At 36.5% G+C, this 18121-nt stretch overlaps 1 protein-coding gene across 2 annotated transcripts in view; it reads left to right on the plus strand.

Annotated features, from left to right (window-relative positions):
- Positions 1–1064: 1064 nt before the first annotated feature.
- The window catches only part of LOC121414441 (formin-J-like), a 69233-nt gene continuing 52176 nt past the window's right edge, over positions 1065–18121 (plus strand). The window contains exon 1 of one of the 2 annotated variants that reach the window (XM_041607628.1): positions 1065–1229. Coding sequence is in view for 1 of the 2 variants with exons in the window: in XM_041607619.1 (XP_041463553.1) it covers positions 13192–13312 (121 nt within the window). In the remaining variant the exon portion in view is untranslated. Of the gene's footprint in view, positions 1230–12834; positions 13313–18121 lie in introns of those variants that run through there. The other variant, XM_041607619.1, reaches the window with a different exon arrangement.

Here is an 18121-nt window from a genome sequence, read left to right on the forward strand (position 1 = left end):
ACTGCATGATATACAGAATGTTTGTAATTAAACGCTGCATCGTGTCTCTGACATGACAATATTAAATTTCATCAATCAATGATGCCAGAATGGAGTAACATGAGACGCGAGAGGGCGTCCTCTTCTTTCAACAAGAAACGAAAGCAAAACAAAACGAAAAATAGAAAGCAATAGAAAACTTCCAATATTGAAAAATATTTTCTGTATTACCGACCTCAATAATGCATACCCTATAGGTTCGAATTATACTACTTTCTCCTGCGCCAAATTATTATCAAAATAATAATGAATTTATTACTTTCATGCCTCGACCGAATAAAATCCCTGAGGTTTCTGGATTATGATACCGTTAACCGAATTGGGGGATTAGAACATTCTTTATACGTACGTCACAATGCGTCCCTAAACTATAATCTAATGTTATTTGCCTTGAACAAAGATTTAAGAACAGAGAGAGATTTAGTAAAATATACACTCTCATGACTGTTCCGTTGGATGACTACAAGTGTTAAGTGGTCGCCACTATGGATGCTTCATTTCTTTATGCGCTACGGATCAGAAAGGGGTGCCATTTCCACCCCTCTACATTTACTTTTCTTTCTCTTTCGTTCACCAGGAATTAGCAAGTGCCCTCAAGCCCCTTCCATCTTTACACCAGTGATATTAGCTGTCCAGGGCGCGAAGCCCTCCTCCCCAGAAAAAAGCATGTTATTTTATTTTCAGATTTTCACAGCAATGCGTGAAGATGTGCACCAAATATTCCCCGTTCGTCCCTGAAATACACTCCCGACACCCACACACACATCACGAATCGCAAGCACCCCCCCCCCCCACACACACACAAAACCCCATCCTATCTACATCAATTTAAAAAAAATGGTCTCCAACATGACGATTTTCATTTGACCAAAAAAAAAATGCTTCAGACTTTGTTTGATATGAGAAATTAAACTAACTAAATAAAATAATTTAATTTTTATATTATTGTGTCGTCATCGTCGATCTTGTCACCACAATCGTCAAAGAACTCATCGATGAGATATTTTTTTTCTTGATCTCTTTATCCCAGGAGTCGAAGAAGCAACGATACCGTTTTGGTCTCATCATCGATGAGCTCCACGGGGCCGAGACGTCGTCGTACAAAACGACCCTCGTCGCCTTCATCAACTGCATCCTCATCGCCACCGACAGCGTCGAAGACCGCATCAGGATACGCAACGAGTTTGTCGGTAAGCAAAGAATTCCACTTCAGTCGTCTTTTTTTTCTCTTTTACTTTCGTATGATCTACCCAGTAAACAGTCAATAAGCTTCACAAAAAGAAGCCCGTAACACCAAGCTTAGCAATGATCGTTAACCATTTCTCTACGACTGATTGCATTGACTACAATGTACAGTCGATCGTGAAAATCAAGCGTACGGTTAATCGTTTTCCTTTGTGTCACGGGGCCCGGGTATATAGCAGGCATTGTTTAAATTTAAACAAAATTGTAGACTAATTGGAGAGGAAGATAATTGTCAAGAAAGGAAAGCAAAAATGATTAACTATGAAGAGAGGAGGTAGAAGTGAGACATTTGACAAGGGATGAGAGGGGGAAGGGGGTGAGAGGGGGTAAATATGGATATAAGGATTGACGGGAAGATCAACCGAATTTAAAGGTTCTTCATCCATCCTATATCTAAATCCGCTTCCATGTCATTTTGGTTTGCCTATTTCATAGAAGCAGTTGTTACAATTAATGCTAGATGTTGTAAAGTGTTGGTATATATCAAGATCCCCGGAATCATATTTTCGTCACCCAAGTGAAACACAAATCCACTTTTTCGTCACCCTTCCACCCCCACTCCTGTTTTATCTCGAATGTCGATCGCTGTTCTACACCGAGAGGTCATTGCCATGGGCGCCGAAACACTTCCAATGGTCAACTCCTCGACAATGATATTGACCTGATTAGAATCTTTACTGTCACTTCAAACAATGTCTGTGTTTAGATAATTATCAGTCGGCAATTTTTTTAGAAGATAAAGACAAAAAAGATTGAAGTCGTCAATGGCGGCCGCGGTTGTAACAATATCTGCTCTCCTAAGGTTTAATCTCAAGTCGGAAATTTCAGATACCTTTCAAGACAATGTTGTTTTTGATGAACAATAAATACTCCAGCAGACGAAAATAGCGGAAACATTCAGGTAGGTGGAGGAAGCATGAACCGCTTTCATAAGAATGAAGCCAGGAAGCTATCTAGTAGTCTGCGTAAACTTGGCGTTGCCGGTTTGCTGGTTTCGATGTCACCAATAGCTGTAAGGATTTATTGTGACAGAAACAAACGCCCCACAGCCGGGCGAATATTGATAAACTTTTCGGATGAATTTGACAGATGTTCGAATTTCCTTGAGTTGGTTTTGACAGTGTCACCCCTGCCGAGGGGTGACGATGCTCGTGACATTAACCCAGAGACCCTGAATTTTTAGTCCAATGCTCGGAACATTTTTTGTTTCTTTCTTTAAATTATATTTTTGATACACAAGGGACTTCCGCTTATGTAATCCGGTTTTCATTCTTATCAACAGGCACACTGCCAATCTACTGTAAATAAAATTGGTTTATTCTCTTCGAAATTTGAAGTGAAAAGGATGAAACACGTCCATGTATACTTTTGACAGAAAGTGATATGAATGGGCTTGATAATTTGTTTAAGAATCTGTTTGGAAAAAGTTAAGGGTAATGAACATGATAAATACCGTGATAGATTTCATACTAGGGAATCGCATTTTAAGGCTGATGCTAAGAAAGATTTTGGATTATAGTCACTTTATATTCCGAATAATAGAATTAGAATAGAATTGTCTTTGTAGGATCAACGTGTGACGAAATATCGTCCAGAAAAAAATACCATTCATTTTTTTTTATAATTGTCATGCTTGTTAGGGTTTCTTTCTACAACTCGTCGTTCGGATACCATGGATATAATTTTCAATTGTATTCTCTCTCTCTCTCTTTTCTTGGGGGTGCTCTGGGGTCGAAAATTGCCCGGGGGCATTTCTGTCGACCACACAGGGACAAAAATGGGTCAAAATTAGTGAATGTTATGTCTTGATCAGTGCGGTTTTCGGTCGAGATAAATCTTTTTAAACTTTAAATTTATTTCTGAGAATGTAACCCTGAAATTGTAAGCATGTATGCTGATAACATGTTCCACATTTTGACTTAACCCCAATTCACCTTCTCATATTCCATGCTTTCACTCGTGTGGGTTGCTCAATTATTTACCCTTGGGCAGTGGCGTTTCCAGGCCGCTGTTTTTTGTTTGTAAAAATAGGGGGCGGGTGACTTAACTCACTGAACACTAATGTATTAAATGTTGCCCTCTTTCTCTGGATGTTGTGGATGTAGGGGCAAAATTTCTATTAAAAAAACTCCGAGCGAGAGAGGCGAGTGAGCAAAAATTTGACTTTTTTTACCAATTCGTTTTTTCCTTCTCTCCGTTTTTGGTCGTGATTTTTTTTCGGGGGGGGATCCCTTGCCCCCAGCTTCCATCCCTACGCCACTGTTCTTCCTTAATCAGAGGTGACTGATTGGGTGATTGATTGGTTGAATGCTTGTTTTGATTGACCAATTGATTAATTGTTTTATTAATTGACTTAATGAATGCTTATTGGATTGATCGATTGGTTAATAGATGCTTTTAAACTTTCACCTCGAAATTGGCAGACTAGCAGACTAGAATTCATAAGAATGCCTTCCAAATTTTAAACGCATGTGAACGAAAAGAAAAATCGTATTTGGGAAAGTTATGATTATTGATATTTCTCAAACCTTGTGGTGGGCTACTATACGTCACCGATATTTATATAAGCTTACTGTGGTTTCTATAAGTTCAGTGAACTCGTTAGTGGTGTATAGGTCTCCTGTCAATTTGTTATGGTTAATGAATTCAGATCACTAACCTCTATTGAACAGCTTGATACGTTTCGGGATATACAGCTGATTTTTTTCCAACCTTATTTTGATGAAGATGTATCCGCGTATATTTGAGACATGGAAAAGGAGAAAGATAAAATCAATATTTTTCATTCGGTTTTCTTCTTTAATTGATTATTGATAAGTTATACGAGTTCACATTTATTATTGATTATTCATTAGTTTATTCTGCACAAATTTATGACAGGAATCGAATTTGAACACAAGTCATGTGTGTAGGCCTATGACGATGTATCAGTAAGTGAGTGCGGGGGGGGGGTGCTGGGCAATGATTCTTGGAATGATGACCCCCCCCCCCATCATGTAGAACAGAATAGACCTATATTCATCTAGTTCATCGAGTTATGCTACAGGCATACCAACGAAACAGACTCCAAACCGACCGATGGTGGTCATTGGCAATAACGCATTGGTATTAATCGGTCTGGTATCGGGCTCACGCGTGAGACGTTGCTTGCATTGGAAATTTTGATCTGCGTTCTGTACCTTCTTAAAATAATGTTCTGTTTTAAGGCAATATTTGTTTCCTTCTATGTTTTTAAATATGTAAATGACAAGTGTGGATGTGCTGTGTTTCTCCTACCTGGGCCTTAAATTGAGTGTTTTTTTTTATAGATTTTTATAACAAAAATACTCATAAAGCCCTGTGAATCTATATGTCTACAGTTTCAGCCCCGCTCTTGGTCAAAATTTGTATGCATGCGTATATACCAATAAATGAAGAGCTCACTTGCAAAAGGGGTTAGGTCCATTTTTCATCCAATTTGATTTTTATGTTTAAATGTATAGATTTTTATTAGCTCTATAAGATGATTCCAAAGAAAAGTTGAAATTCCTATTAAAAATGAACTAAAATGGCAAATAAAAATCACTTTTTTTTCAAAAGGGGTTAGGTCCATTTAAGTTTAGTTGCAAAAGGGGTTAGGTCCACACCGATTTTTTTTTGGTAAAGAATATCTTTAAAAATATGAAGACAGGTAGATTTCTTTTATACCCAATTTTATGTTCTCATGGTAGGGCATCATGAATATTCAGTTTCGCATAAGAATATTGCAATATGGGAGAATTAAAAAAAATGATTTTCTTGGAGTGGACCTAACCCCTTTATGCAACTAAACTCTTCTGAAGAACTCATTTGTCAAAAGGGGTTAGGTCCATATTTCATTAATTTTATTGTTTTCTGTCTCTAAACCTCTAAATTTTTAGTCACTCTGATGATACCAAAGAAAATTTGAAATTCAAATGAAAACGTGAATGAAAGTGGCAAAGAAAAATCACTTTTTTTAATCAGTAGACATTCAATTCATTTTAGTTTGCTTGTACAGGGTTAGGTTCACAATGATATATTTTTTTTAATATATAGAAAAAAAAACTGAAGACAGGTAGATTTCTTTTATACCCAATTCTATGTTCACATGATAGGGTAGTACATCATGACAATTTAGTTTCTGATAAGAATATTGCAATAAGTGAGAAAGAAAAAATGGTCCAAAGTGGAACTAATCCCTTTTGCAACTAACGCTTCAAATAAATGAAATAAAATAGATTAATCAGACACCTTTCACATCTTGAACGCGCGCCATTTTCAAACCCTGAATACAACACAAAATAATCATATTCGATCAGTATAATAATGAGGACACCAAAAAAAACGTATGATGAACTCTTTGTAAGAGAAAAGAAAGAGTGGTACATAAAAGTCAAGTTTTTGTCTCAGCAAATAGCCAGAGGCTGACAGGGCCAGGCGTCCCCAAAACTGCCATTCTCTTCACAGTTTCCTTCGTTTTTCCTTCTGTAGGAATACAAGACTTCTGTTTTCCTAGCATAGCTGGCTATAATAGACTTGTTTGGAGAAGGGTTACAGTGAAAATTCAGCCGGGTTACGTCCTTGGACAAAAGGTAAATTTGCCTGCCGGACCGCATCCCCCCCCCCCAAAAAAAAAGGGGTAGAAAAAAAGAGACATGTGTACTTTGGCCCCATCCATTGAGATTCATGTCGTCTTTGGATGGGGTTCTGATGCTACGCCAAGCTGTCACTCAGTGCTTACCCTCTATAGCCTCGTGTAAATTGGCAAAGTAAAGCGTCCTTCGTTTTCCGTATTTGGATAATCATTCTCCAGCTTCCGTTTCATTTAAATAATCTGTTTTGGATTGACATCTGCCAAGGGTGGGATATTGAGATAGAGTTAAGTATAACGTATCAATTCGAGTGAGAGAGTATAAACATTGGAAATTAATTTTGAACGAAAAATAGGTTGCAATGTTGCGTTATCAGTCATTTTGAGGCCACTGCCGTTTTCCTTCAAATCTGAATGCACATTTAAGTCACCACGAGAAATTTCGATAAACCAGTTCAATTGGCACTCACTGTGTATGGGGTAAGGGGCACTGCATGGATCCCCTATTACAAATATCAAAACCAAGAAAAAGGAAAACTAATAGAAATGAAAAGGAAAAGGCTTAGGGTGTACCATTTTTCAGTTTGGGGGGAGGGGGCAAAATCATGAATCAACGTTCCAAGGGCGCTCGATCGTACAAAACACCCACCAACACACATAGGCATAAATATATATATATATATATATATATGTGACTCATGAGATACAGACACGTATCTCACCAACAAATTAATGCGAACGCGAAGCGTGAGCTGAATTTTTTTAGCATAATGACCTTAAAACAGGAAAAGTGTACCTGTTTAGAACGATTTGTAGTAACGCATTAGGAGGATACAGGGTACAGATAATGCGAGTGCCGAGAGCGAGCTGAAAGATATTCTAATCATTTTTGGTACCAATGATTAAGATTGGTATCTAAAAGAACAATAGATGCGAGCGCGAAGCGCAAGCTGAAAATTTTGATATTTCGATCTGAGAAAAATGAGTTTAATGGACGTTTTTTTTATAAACAACATGATACATATCCAACAAAAGATTATTGCAAATCGAAGCGGGAGCTCTTTTCAGGTTTAGAACTGAAAACAGGACATTCCTTTCCCCTATTTAATCATGAAAAGTGTAGGTTTTAGCTACAGAAATGATGCGAGCGCGAAGCGCGAGCTGAAAATTTTCATATTCCAATCTAAAAAGCGGACATTTTGAGCACGATTTGAAATAAAGAAGTTGTGTATCCCAATCTCGCTTGCTGAACATTACAATCATATTTTACTTTTGCACATCTGGAATTATTGGGGGGTGCAAAACGATATGTTTGCCCCCCCCCCCCCAATATTTTCATTGGTGGGGCGATCGCCCCCCTGCCCCCAGGATCGACGCCTCTGGGGTGTACAATGGCTTAACTTTTAGAATATTATGTCAAATTTAAATTTTCATATCAAAGAGGTCGAAATTTCGCTTGCGAGTATCTAGAATTTTCACCTTATCCGCCATGCTGTACTCCTCAAATATTTTGCCTTATTGCTCTGCTGCTAGCTGTTGGCACAATTATTGTTTCCTAGAACCCTTTGTCAGACTTTTCTGAAACTACATACTGCCATTCACGAAAAACGAAAATGTAGATTTTGAGGGAGAGAACAAAAATATTCTTATACAATATTTGAATTTCTGGCTAATCTTGTTAGATTTGACGGTAAAGAGAACAAAAATGCGATGACGTACGTCAGTTAACAATCCGACACTCCGCCATAGGCGTCCTGTGACCGCACGGTCGGTCGGGTCATGAAACGATATGCACACTGATTTTACATCATACCATTTTAATTGACAGGTTCGGCTAATTATCACTTTGGGTACAAGTAGGTGAAAATGGCTTTTCCACCGACTGTATACGACTTGACAAAAACATCCCACGGGATTTGTTGAAACGATTTTCTCATTAGATTGAGAGAGTGATGTGCTTTAGATCGAACGTTGATGGCGCGATCCAGATTTTTGCTGGTTTAGAGCACCGATCAGTGGTTTTATGGTGTCACACCTGTAATTATTTTCCCCATCATGCCCATATACATACATGTTAATATAACAGTACTAGAATATTGATATATTCATATATAGTAATATATTCACATACAATAAGGATTAGATCAGGGAGACTAATGTTTACTTCGAGTAGGCAGGACATATTTACATCTGATCATGTTTTTTTTCCATCAGCTATCCTGGGAATGGTTGGGTCAAATTAATATTTTTTTGTTTTCTTGTTGCAATTAGCATGATTAGACGTATAAAGCTCAATGTTAAAAAATATAGATTTTAAAAGAAAATAATGTTCGTCTTATGATATTTCTAAAGGGGAGATTTTAAGTTTTACCAGACCCAGGGAACTTGTGTGACTGTGTGACGTCATTTTCCTGTAAATGGTTGAGAATAGCAAAAAAGTGTGTTTAAAATGATAGTGAAAGTGAAAAAAATTCCATTTAACTTGAATCTACTGCACCTTTTTTCAATTTGATTAAATCCAACTCAGTATCTTAATTCATTTTTTATATAAAATGATTGGCTTATAGAAATGCCTCAATAATTTTGATGGGAATATTTCATTAGTACAACTCATAGAATGAGTGACATCAGGACGTAACTGGTGTGGATATATAGGACGAAAACCACTGTCGAAAATACAGTGTATCCCCCCCCGCACAGCCCTCTTTATCATTCACCGCCTCATCCTCCCTCAAAAATATATATTGCCCCCGCCTTCCCCACACCTGTAATAATCACATTGCGTGTATCTTACCATTAAAAGTACAAAATCAAGTTTCTATTATTTTTTCTGTTCACACGCTATCCATGTGCACTATTTTGTTTGAGTGCTTTGGAAATCACATGTCAGAATCTGATTTTTCTCCGCGTAATGTTGTGATGTCCTATGACCTCCTAAGATAAATGGGAGTAGTTATCTCTCTATACAGTGCGTATCAAAAAAAGTTTACACTTTGAAAAAGACCTGGGAATTAAAATATATATAACATGTGGGTAATTTTTTCACATTATAATCTTGGGTTTGGATCTCATCTATCCAATGAACAGATGAAAGCAAAAGTTTTGACAGAATGTTACACCTGAGTGAGCACTGTCCATTTTTGTAAAGGTCGCAGAGATCTGTTTGCGCAGAAATGCTCATTTTCAAGCTATGTCAAGGGGAAAGGGCGAAATCAAACTTACCCTGCGAAACATTTCTCATACATTTCCCTTGCACTTTTAGTCAATTGAAATAAAAGGGATACGTTGAAGCATTTTGTTACAATTTTGCCACCCAAATTGAAATGTCAACACTTAGTAAGTACACCCTTTATCCTTTTTTGCCAGCTGGATCTGAGGACATAACTGAATCTGAACAAAAGTTTACATCAGATATCTCCAGCATTTTTTCATGAAGTTTTTATCATTTAAAGTGGGTCTTTGTTTCATTTGTCACTTACTATTTGTTTCTCCACACTTTTCCAAAATGAAAATCAAGCCTTTGCCATTTCATGTAATAACAGCTCAGTGTAAAGCAAATATCGTCACGATTGCCTCTGTGTTTTGGGGAGTGGGGTGGGGTGTAATGCACTCTTTGAAGTGTTTCGGGCAAGGAAACAGTTGGAAAGGTAAAAGATATCTTCAAATCAATTTTACTAACTAAATTCCACATGTTCTTCATGATAAAGGTCTACTTTTATTCGCATAACCATTTCAAAGTTCTGCGCAAATCATTTTTCACTAACTTTACAAAAGTAAGTGTACGTGCTCACTCAAGCAGAAAATTTTTTCGACAGTTATATTCATTTGCATAAGTGGATCTATATCAATGTTAAAATGTGGAAAAATCTTCAGGATATTACAAAAATATAATTTTACAGGAGTTTTTCTAAGTGTAAACTTTTTTTGATACGCACTGTATACACACACTCCTGACACATTTATGATAAAAGAACAGAAATTGCATTAGAAAATCCCTAAATCCAAATGCCTAATGCCAAAAAATACTAAATTACCCTTTAGTGACTAAATATGAAGTGTTTCTGGTTATTCTTTTCAATCAAGGTTATGGATAGATAAAACAATTTGTCACGAAGAAGACTTCTTATTAAAAGATAAACGATAACCCTTTCTTCCAACATGTCCAAGAAATGGCCGAGAAACTGCACATAAATCTATCAGAAAGACTTAAAAGGATACATTTAATAGCTGGATTCAGTTTTCTTGATAATGGATGATAATGGAAGATGATTGATTGAATATGCATGTTTCCTTTTGTTGTTGTTCTCAAAGTGAAATGTTTATGATAAAACTAAATTGTTAATGTAATTTTAGTTTCATGTGTCGTATTTCATTGACTCAGTTGTCTGAGACTGATATTTTATCTGTGTGGCGAGGTTTTTCTCCATTATCATCATCGTAATAAAATGCAATTCAAACTGAAAATGAAAGTTTTGATCATGTCATCAAACTCCTCGAATCAAGAGGCCCTCTATGTACTTCCAGTTTAGATTTTCCTGTACAAGAGTTTATTTCGAAATCACAATTCACATTAAACTATCAACACTCTCTGTCAGTGAATGTAATTAGATTTTTTTTTAAATGTTAACAATGCTTGGAAATTCCTGCTATTAGTAAAGTAGATGAAATATCTTTCAAACCTTCAAGTTCTTTCCCAAACATTCTCTCGAATTTATATATTATGACATAATGATAACGTTGTATTTGTGTTTTCGTTCTTTAAAAAAATCGAGAGAAAAATCTAGTTTGTTGGTGAAATACTATATGAACAGTTTAAGAACAATATTTTGCCTCCTTATTATTTTATTGGTGAGAAATTGGTCATTTTGGGGGATCATTGTGTTTCTGTAATTTCATGAATTTCAGCAAGTAATTAATTATTTCGTTAGAGTTACCCCCTCCCCTCCGCCAAAAAAGAGAGAAAAATTAAACTAGACAAAATGCCTAGTTTAATACAGAGATAACAATGTTTTTATATGTTTAGCAAGTATTATCTGTTGATAAGCTGTACTTTTTCTAATGTTAACTAATAATGTGTATGCTGCTTTTTTCCTTTTCTTATTTATTTATTTTGTTATATTTCAAATAACTTGTATAAATTATGTGTGATTTGTTATACAAAATTATGAAAACCCAATAAAAACTTTTTAAAGAAAAGATAACAATGTTTAAATCAGAGACCTAGCCTCGACCTTTGCCTTAGCTAGTTTTATGACTGAACCTAAAACTGAATTGTTTGATCAGGTCTGGCGGGAGGAAAATGTTCTATTATTTTAATCTCATCCGCTCATTCTGAAAACTTCCAGCCAGTTACCAACTCCCCAAATCTCGGCATTTTTTGTTGTTATCAACATGACCCACAATTTACATTACTTTATCGTTTTCACCTCTGTAAACTTTCAAGGGGAAAGGGATTATTTATAATTCATACAAAAATTCAATCTAATTCTTATACCCAAGATATATGGAAATTTAACCCCCCCCCCCTAAAAAAAATAAAAATAATAATGAAATAGATAAATTACAAATTAATGAATGAATAAATAAATAAATAGATAAATAAAAATCAAATGAAAATTAGATGAGAGAAAATAAATGGAAAATAAGATCAATGAAATAAAGTTAATGAAATGAAAAACTAAATACATGCATGAATGAATGAAAATTGGAAAACTTGTGAACTTGAAAAATCTTTTGAAAGACTATCTTCACATTTCATCAGTAAAATGATTAATTTCAAGTATTTTGAGCGTTACAGTGGATGTGTACATTGTGGAACGCAAAGACCATTTTCCTTTATGAATAAGTCTTGTAATCGACTTTGACTATGTTGACCATAACTAAAATCGTCGAATCATTCATTGGAGGTGCCGTGGCCGAGTGGTATAAGGCGCATGGCTATATACATGGAAAGTCCGGGGTTCGATCCCCGGCCGCGGCACTTTGCCAACTGATGTAACTCTATTCATGCCGAAGGCTAATTGAACTTGGCGAAAAAGCATATCAGATCCAAGATAAAGCGAACAGTAGTGCATTAATTGCACCAAATTTATTGAGCACCCGTAAAATGATTTTTGACGCAAGACTAAAACGTAGTCATCATAGTGAAACCTAGCTCGTGACGAAGCGTCACATTACTGAGAGATCGATAAGTCTTTGGTACACTCGCGCATCAAGACATTATTCCAAAACGAACAGCAGTTGGAAGATTGTCTTCAGCGCAAATGGCGTAGTTGTTGACGCAAGCGAATTGCGTATGCTCATGTCTTTACCGCATGTAGACATTTATTATGCGCAATTTCATTTCATCTTATATTATTTCATGCCAAAGGGCAGAGTAGGCGATTTAAATCACTTTGTCAGCTACTATTTCTCAATTGAAAAAACGAAACTATACCAGTGAGCTGGTTTACATTAACTATTTCTCAATTGAAAAAACGAAACTATACCAGTGAGCTGGTTTACATCTTGTAACATTAAAGATATTTTCCTTCCCATATTGACGTGGGACACTTTTCATTAGATTATTAGGGCATGTAATCAAGTGTTTTAACAGATTTTCTCTCAAAGCTGACACAAAATAATGCTATCAATTCCTTTCACCACGACTTTCGATTGTAAACATCGCAAACAAATGCTTTTCCGATGCTTGGTTTCGGGAAGCACCGGAACGTTTGTTGAAGGAAGATCTAATGGATATGTTTGAACTCGGAAGGTTAAAGTGAAAGGTTCCTCGATCAAACTGGGTGAAGTAGGAACACAATGATAACGATATATATGATTTGACCGGTGTATAACTTATTAAACAGTTTGCAACCCAAGGAAACATTTTAGTTGAAGCGCGACTGTCCCCAAGATAACTTCACGCTCGACCTGCAGATGAAGCTTCCAGATTAAGATCTCTCTGTAGCCAAAGATGATCTTTTCGAAAGTTTTCGGTCATTTTCTCGATCTTACACACTAGGTTCCCTGTCCACTTTCTCAAAGAAACTTTCTTCAGTTGGGCTACAACCTCACTGTGCTTTGGGTTTTATGGTTTCATCATTCTAAGCTTGGTTATTATACTTTTCAAAGTGACTTTCAGCATGCTTGGACATCTGATCTTCAAGAAGATGTCTTCCAGTGTTCCTTCTGCTGATTTGCTGATACGGTCGCGGTGAAGTACCTCATCAAACTGGAAAAATAACTGTTTCAAGTTCTAGTTCTTCTGTCGGTCCTTTCTTCCCTGAATAGATTTTACTTTCAACTTTGTGTAAGACATCGGACTTCTTTCAAGTATGGAGATTGAAACTTTTCCAACTTTTAAAAGCGTTCCCCTTATGGCTGAACAGTTGGAGGGGTATCTTCTAGATCTCCAAGACTCCAAGATCAGCCACTTCATAAAGAGGAATTCTTATGGTAAGTTTCTCTAAAGGTAATGTGTACAATTTTGTATTGATTTCCAGAAAATTTGAATTCATTCCACGACACGTGAGTATCCTTGCATGCTATGTTTGTTGGTGAGGTCTCCAAATTCTTGTTTCTGTAGAGGGTTTCTCTTTTGTCGGGGTATTGTCATCCAAAAATGCGCCTCGTTTATGTTGTTGAGGAATACGTTTAATGGAAATGTACAATGTTCGCAGCGATCATCTGAATGTTGTGTCATAACCTAATAAGATAACATAATTCTATTCTAAGTGAGGGCGTCGTGGTCTAGTAGTTAGGAATATCGTCTTTCAATTTGAGGACGCTGGTTCGATTCCCCGCGATGGGTTGTTTTCGTTCAGCAAGAATGTTACCCACATTGCGCTGCACTCAACCCAGGTGAGGTAAATGGGTATCGGCAGGAAGTATTTCGTCAAAAGCTGTGAGCACCGGAATCGAAATCGGTAGAATAGCTTAGCCATTTCGTCTAATAACCAGTTGGTCCAATACCCATTTAGTCCATACATGTATACCATTTAGTCTAATTGAACCAAGTGTTAACTGGGAGAAATGAATGAAAATATGATAGGTCTTAGACCAACCTGGTTATAAGACAAAATGGTCTGGTGATTAGCTGAAGTGATTATTGGACCAAATAGTTTAATAGACGAAATGTTGATGGACGGAATGGCATTAGATTTCGCTGAAAGGTGGCCCGATGTTGGTTTGGGATGTTTTTATCTGATTTCTTACATTCCCTAGGCAGATGTAACAGGGGTCCATGTGATGAGTGGACGAGTTGGCAGGAGACGAATTTGGCAATTTACCGTTTTGTTACTTGATTGGCTTCACAATGACAGCTAAGACAGACTATGAAATCACCTGAAACTGCCACAAAACGCAAATCCTTAAAGGACAAGTCCACCCCAACAAAAACTTGATTTGAATAAAAAGAGAAAGATTCAAACAGCATAACACTTAAAAATTTCATCAAAATCGAAAGTAAAATAAGAAAGTTATGGCATTTTAAAGTTTCGCTTATTTTCAACAAAATAGTTATATGAACGAGCCAGTTACATCCAAATGAGAGAGTTGATGACATCACTCACTCACTATTTCTTTTGTATTTTAGTATATGAAATATGAAATATTTTTATTTTCTCGTCGTTGTCATGTGAATTGAAGTTTCATTCCTCCCTGAACCCGTGGAATTCCATTATTTTAACATTTTGTGCTTCAGGCAAGGAGGTACTAATCATCAAATTCGTAAAAATTGAAATATTGTATAATTCAAACAATAAAAAACAAAAGAAATAGTGAGTGAGTGACATCATCGACTCTCTCATTTGGATGTAACTGGCTCGTTCATATATAACTATTTTGTTGAAAATAAGCGAAACTTTGAAATGTCATAACTTTCTTATTTTACATCCGATTTTGATGAAATTTTCAGCATTGTGCTTGTCTGATTTTTCTCTATTGATTCAAATCAACAATTTTCTGAGGTGGACTTGACCTTTAATTGCTCTCCAAACCAAGGACACATCAGTACACATGTTAAAATGTTGGGACTATTCCAGCACACAATCAGACAATAGAGGAAAGGATATTGCGCAAAAATCATCACGTAGAGTCCTTTTTAAAAACAATATTTCCCCTCATACTCATTTCAACTTCTGATAGGCATGATAGGGCCGTGTGATTCCCCATCTGAAAAACCCAAATCTACAAAATGAAATGGAAGATTTCTGCAATTTCCGCAATCAATTGTGAGCCATTCAGTTTATCATGCTTTTCGACAACATAGTCATTGTATTTTGGGTAAACATCACATTTTTAGGTTTTGTTCGTTTTGTCTTGAATGCATTGTTATTCCCCTATCGTTGCATGGTTCTTGTGATTTCCGCTTGATGTTTTCAAAATGACTTTGCTAATATTGTTATAACATGAAAAATCCCTTTGATACTTTTTTTCGGATTTGAGATGACCCCAGGGAATTCCTATATAGTGCAACGGTATGCTTAAAATAAAATTGCGCCAAACATCTCGTAAGAGAAACATGACTGTGATGATTCCAAAATGAGACCTGAATATGTCGAATAATACTTGTTTGTGTCTATAATACACTTGCCATTAACATTATTTTTTGTGAGGGGATGTACAATTTTTGATGGTTCAAAACCAGCCTCATATTTTGGTTTTCTAGCGAACTCGTATTTGCAACTTCAAAGTGCTAAGGATTTTGATATCGGTCGTATTTTTATTTATGAAAAATGACTGTTTTCATTACATTTACTGATATCCCGGAGGTGTGTAAATTGATTTAATAATTGAGATTTACTGACAGGATTAGGACGATGTCAATTCTCCTTAAAGCCGTGATATTGAATGAATCAATTTGATAGTTTTTAAATTAATAGGCCCTATATTAATTTCATACCGGACAAAAATCTATTAAATGATCTCATGCCAAATATGAGACGCAGACGTGTATTTTTTTGGGGGGTGGGGGTCTCCATGGTTGTTGCAAAAGATATCAAGTTTGCCTTCACTAAGGCCACCGCACACCTTACGACTGTTCGAGATCCAATATTGGAACAAATCGCATTTTGCTCATTTTCTGAAAATGTGAATGGAACATATCATTTTATTTGAGGTTAGAATTATTTGAAAGAATGCTAATATAACCATTTTGAAAGATTGCCGAATAAGTTTCAAATCGTAGCCAATCGTACGACTGCTATGACGTCATTACGACTAGATATTAAATTCGCTTTTATTCTAAGAAGGATGATATTATAGTCACAGATTTGAACACAGGTATTCGTACGATGATTTAGAACATTTCACAGTATTCCAAGTCTGAATATTAACATCAAATTCTACTACATTTTATTCTGAAATCGGGTCGCGGACCAATCTTGAGGTGTGCGGTCGCCTTTACACATGTATTGAGCTATATAAATTATATATATGTAGGGGAACAGACTGACGGAAACTAACATAACAGATAATGTCGTCATAAAGTTCGCTACTTTGTCAAAGGTTCCAAGTTTTAAAAGTAGGGGAGGAAAAAGAGAGAGAGCAGGGAAGGGCCGAAAAGCTGTCATTTTTATAGGAATAAGTTTTCAAGCGTTCTTTCTATCCCACCCTCATTATTCAACAACCTTTTTGTGACAAATAAGAACATTATGAGATTTTAAAGAAAATTCCTTTCATCCATGACTTCGATGCCACGCATACACCTCGGGCCACCCATTTCCTTCGGCTGCCAAAATATGTTTGATATGCCATTACTCCCAGAAACCCAATATCCCCGCTAATCCACTGAGAAACGGTTTTCGAAAACATAGATCTTGAAAATATTGAAAATATTTCAGATGATAAACGCTTTTGACACCGTTTGCAATATTAATACTCTCTTCTTTCGTCAGCGATCCCTCGGAAGGGTTTTGACCAAACATTTGACCTTTCAAGTTCTTTTTCCCCCATTCAAGTTCACCCTCAAATGATACTTTTGGTATGCGCATACGGCGGAGCAGAAATAGAAAATATTTTGAGAGATCCATCCAGAGAGCGCGTTGTTCATAGTGTAATGTGTTGTCTGACGTATCAGCACTATTATAATCTCTTTTGGACAGTGGAAGCAAACGTGATTTATGTCAAATTCTTGCTCATAAAATTTGGCGCCTTTTCATTTTGGGTGAACAGAGGCGTCGATTATGGGGGGGGCAGGGGGGGCGATCGCCCCACCAATGAAAATATAGGGGGGCAAACATATCATTTTGCCTCCCCAATAATTCCGCATGTGCTAAAAATAAAATAAGATTGTAATGTTACACAGAAATCAGCAAGCGAGATTGAGATACACAACTCGTTCTTTGTCTAAAATCGTGCTTAAAATGTCCACTTTTCAGATTGGAATATCAACAAATTTCAGCTCGCGCTTCGCGCTCGCATCATTTTTGTAACAAAAACCCATACTTTCAATGATTAAATAGGTGAATATGGTCCCGTTTTCAGTTCTAAACCTCAAAAGAACTCCCACTTCGATTTGCAATAATCTTTTGTTGGATATATATATCTTGTTCTTTATTAAAAACGTCCATTAAACTCAATTTTTTTTTCAGATCGAAATATCAAAATTTTCAGCTCGCGCTTCGCGCTCGCATTAATCTGCTGGTGAGATATGTATGTATATATATATATATATATATGTGTGTGTGTGTATATATACATATATATATGTACACATATATAGGCATATGTGTGTGTTTGTGTGATCGAGCGCCTTTGGAAAATTGATTCATGATTTTGCCCCCCCAATCTGAAAAATGGATCGACGCCCTTTTGGGTGAATCCCTGCATCTAGACATCCTGCGTAAGGAAAAAAAAGAGGCAAAAGAAGCAGAAACGGGCCATCCCCTGATCACATGGCTCCACCCCTCCTCCCCTCTCTCTCTCTCTCTCTCTTTATTCTTTCAAAACAAGACTGAAAGATATTTAATGTTTAAGTTGCCTGGTATAGGCCTATATTTCCCTCCATCATCATAATATTTATTCCGGTTTTATCGTTGACCCGAAGAACTAGCTTATTTCAACGGCGTTGTTGCCAGATCTGCTGAACAATATCTCTACAAGCCTTTCAAAAATGACCAAAATCTATAAATCGCAATATTCGCATTAAATCGACATTTTTTGAGGACTTGCGAGATGTTAAACTGCGTTTACTCCAGGGTCATAGAGAGCTAAAAATTTGAGGGGCAGATTATGACTTAAACGCGTCATATAGATTCTGGAAAT

Source organism: Lytechinus variegatus, chromosome 1 (genome assembly GCF_018143015.1).
Source record: "Lytechinus variegatus isolate NC3 chromosome 1, Lvar_3.0, whole genome shotgun sequence".
NCBI lineage: Eukaryota > Metazoa > Echinodermata > Echinoidea > Temnopleuroida > Toxopneustidae > Lytechinus > Lytechinus variegatus.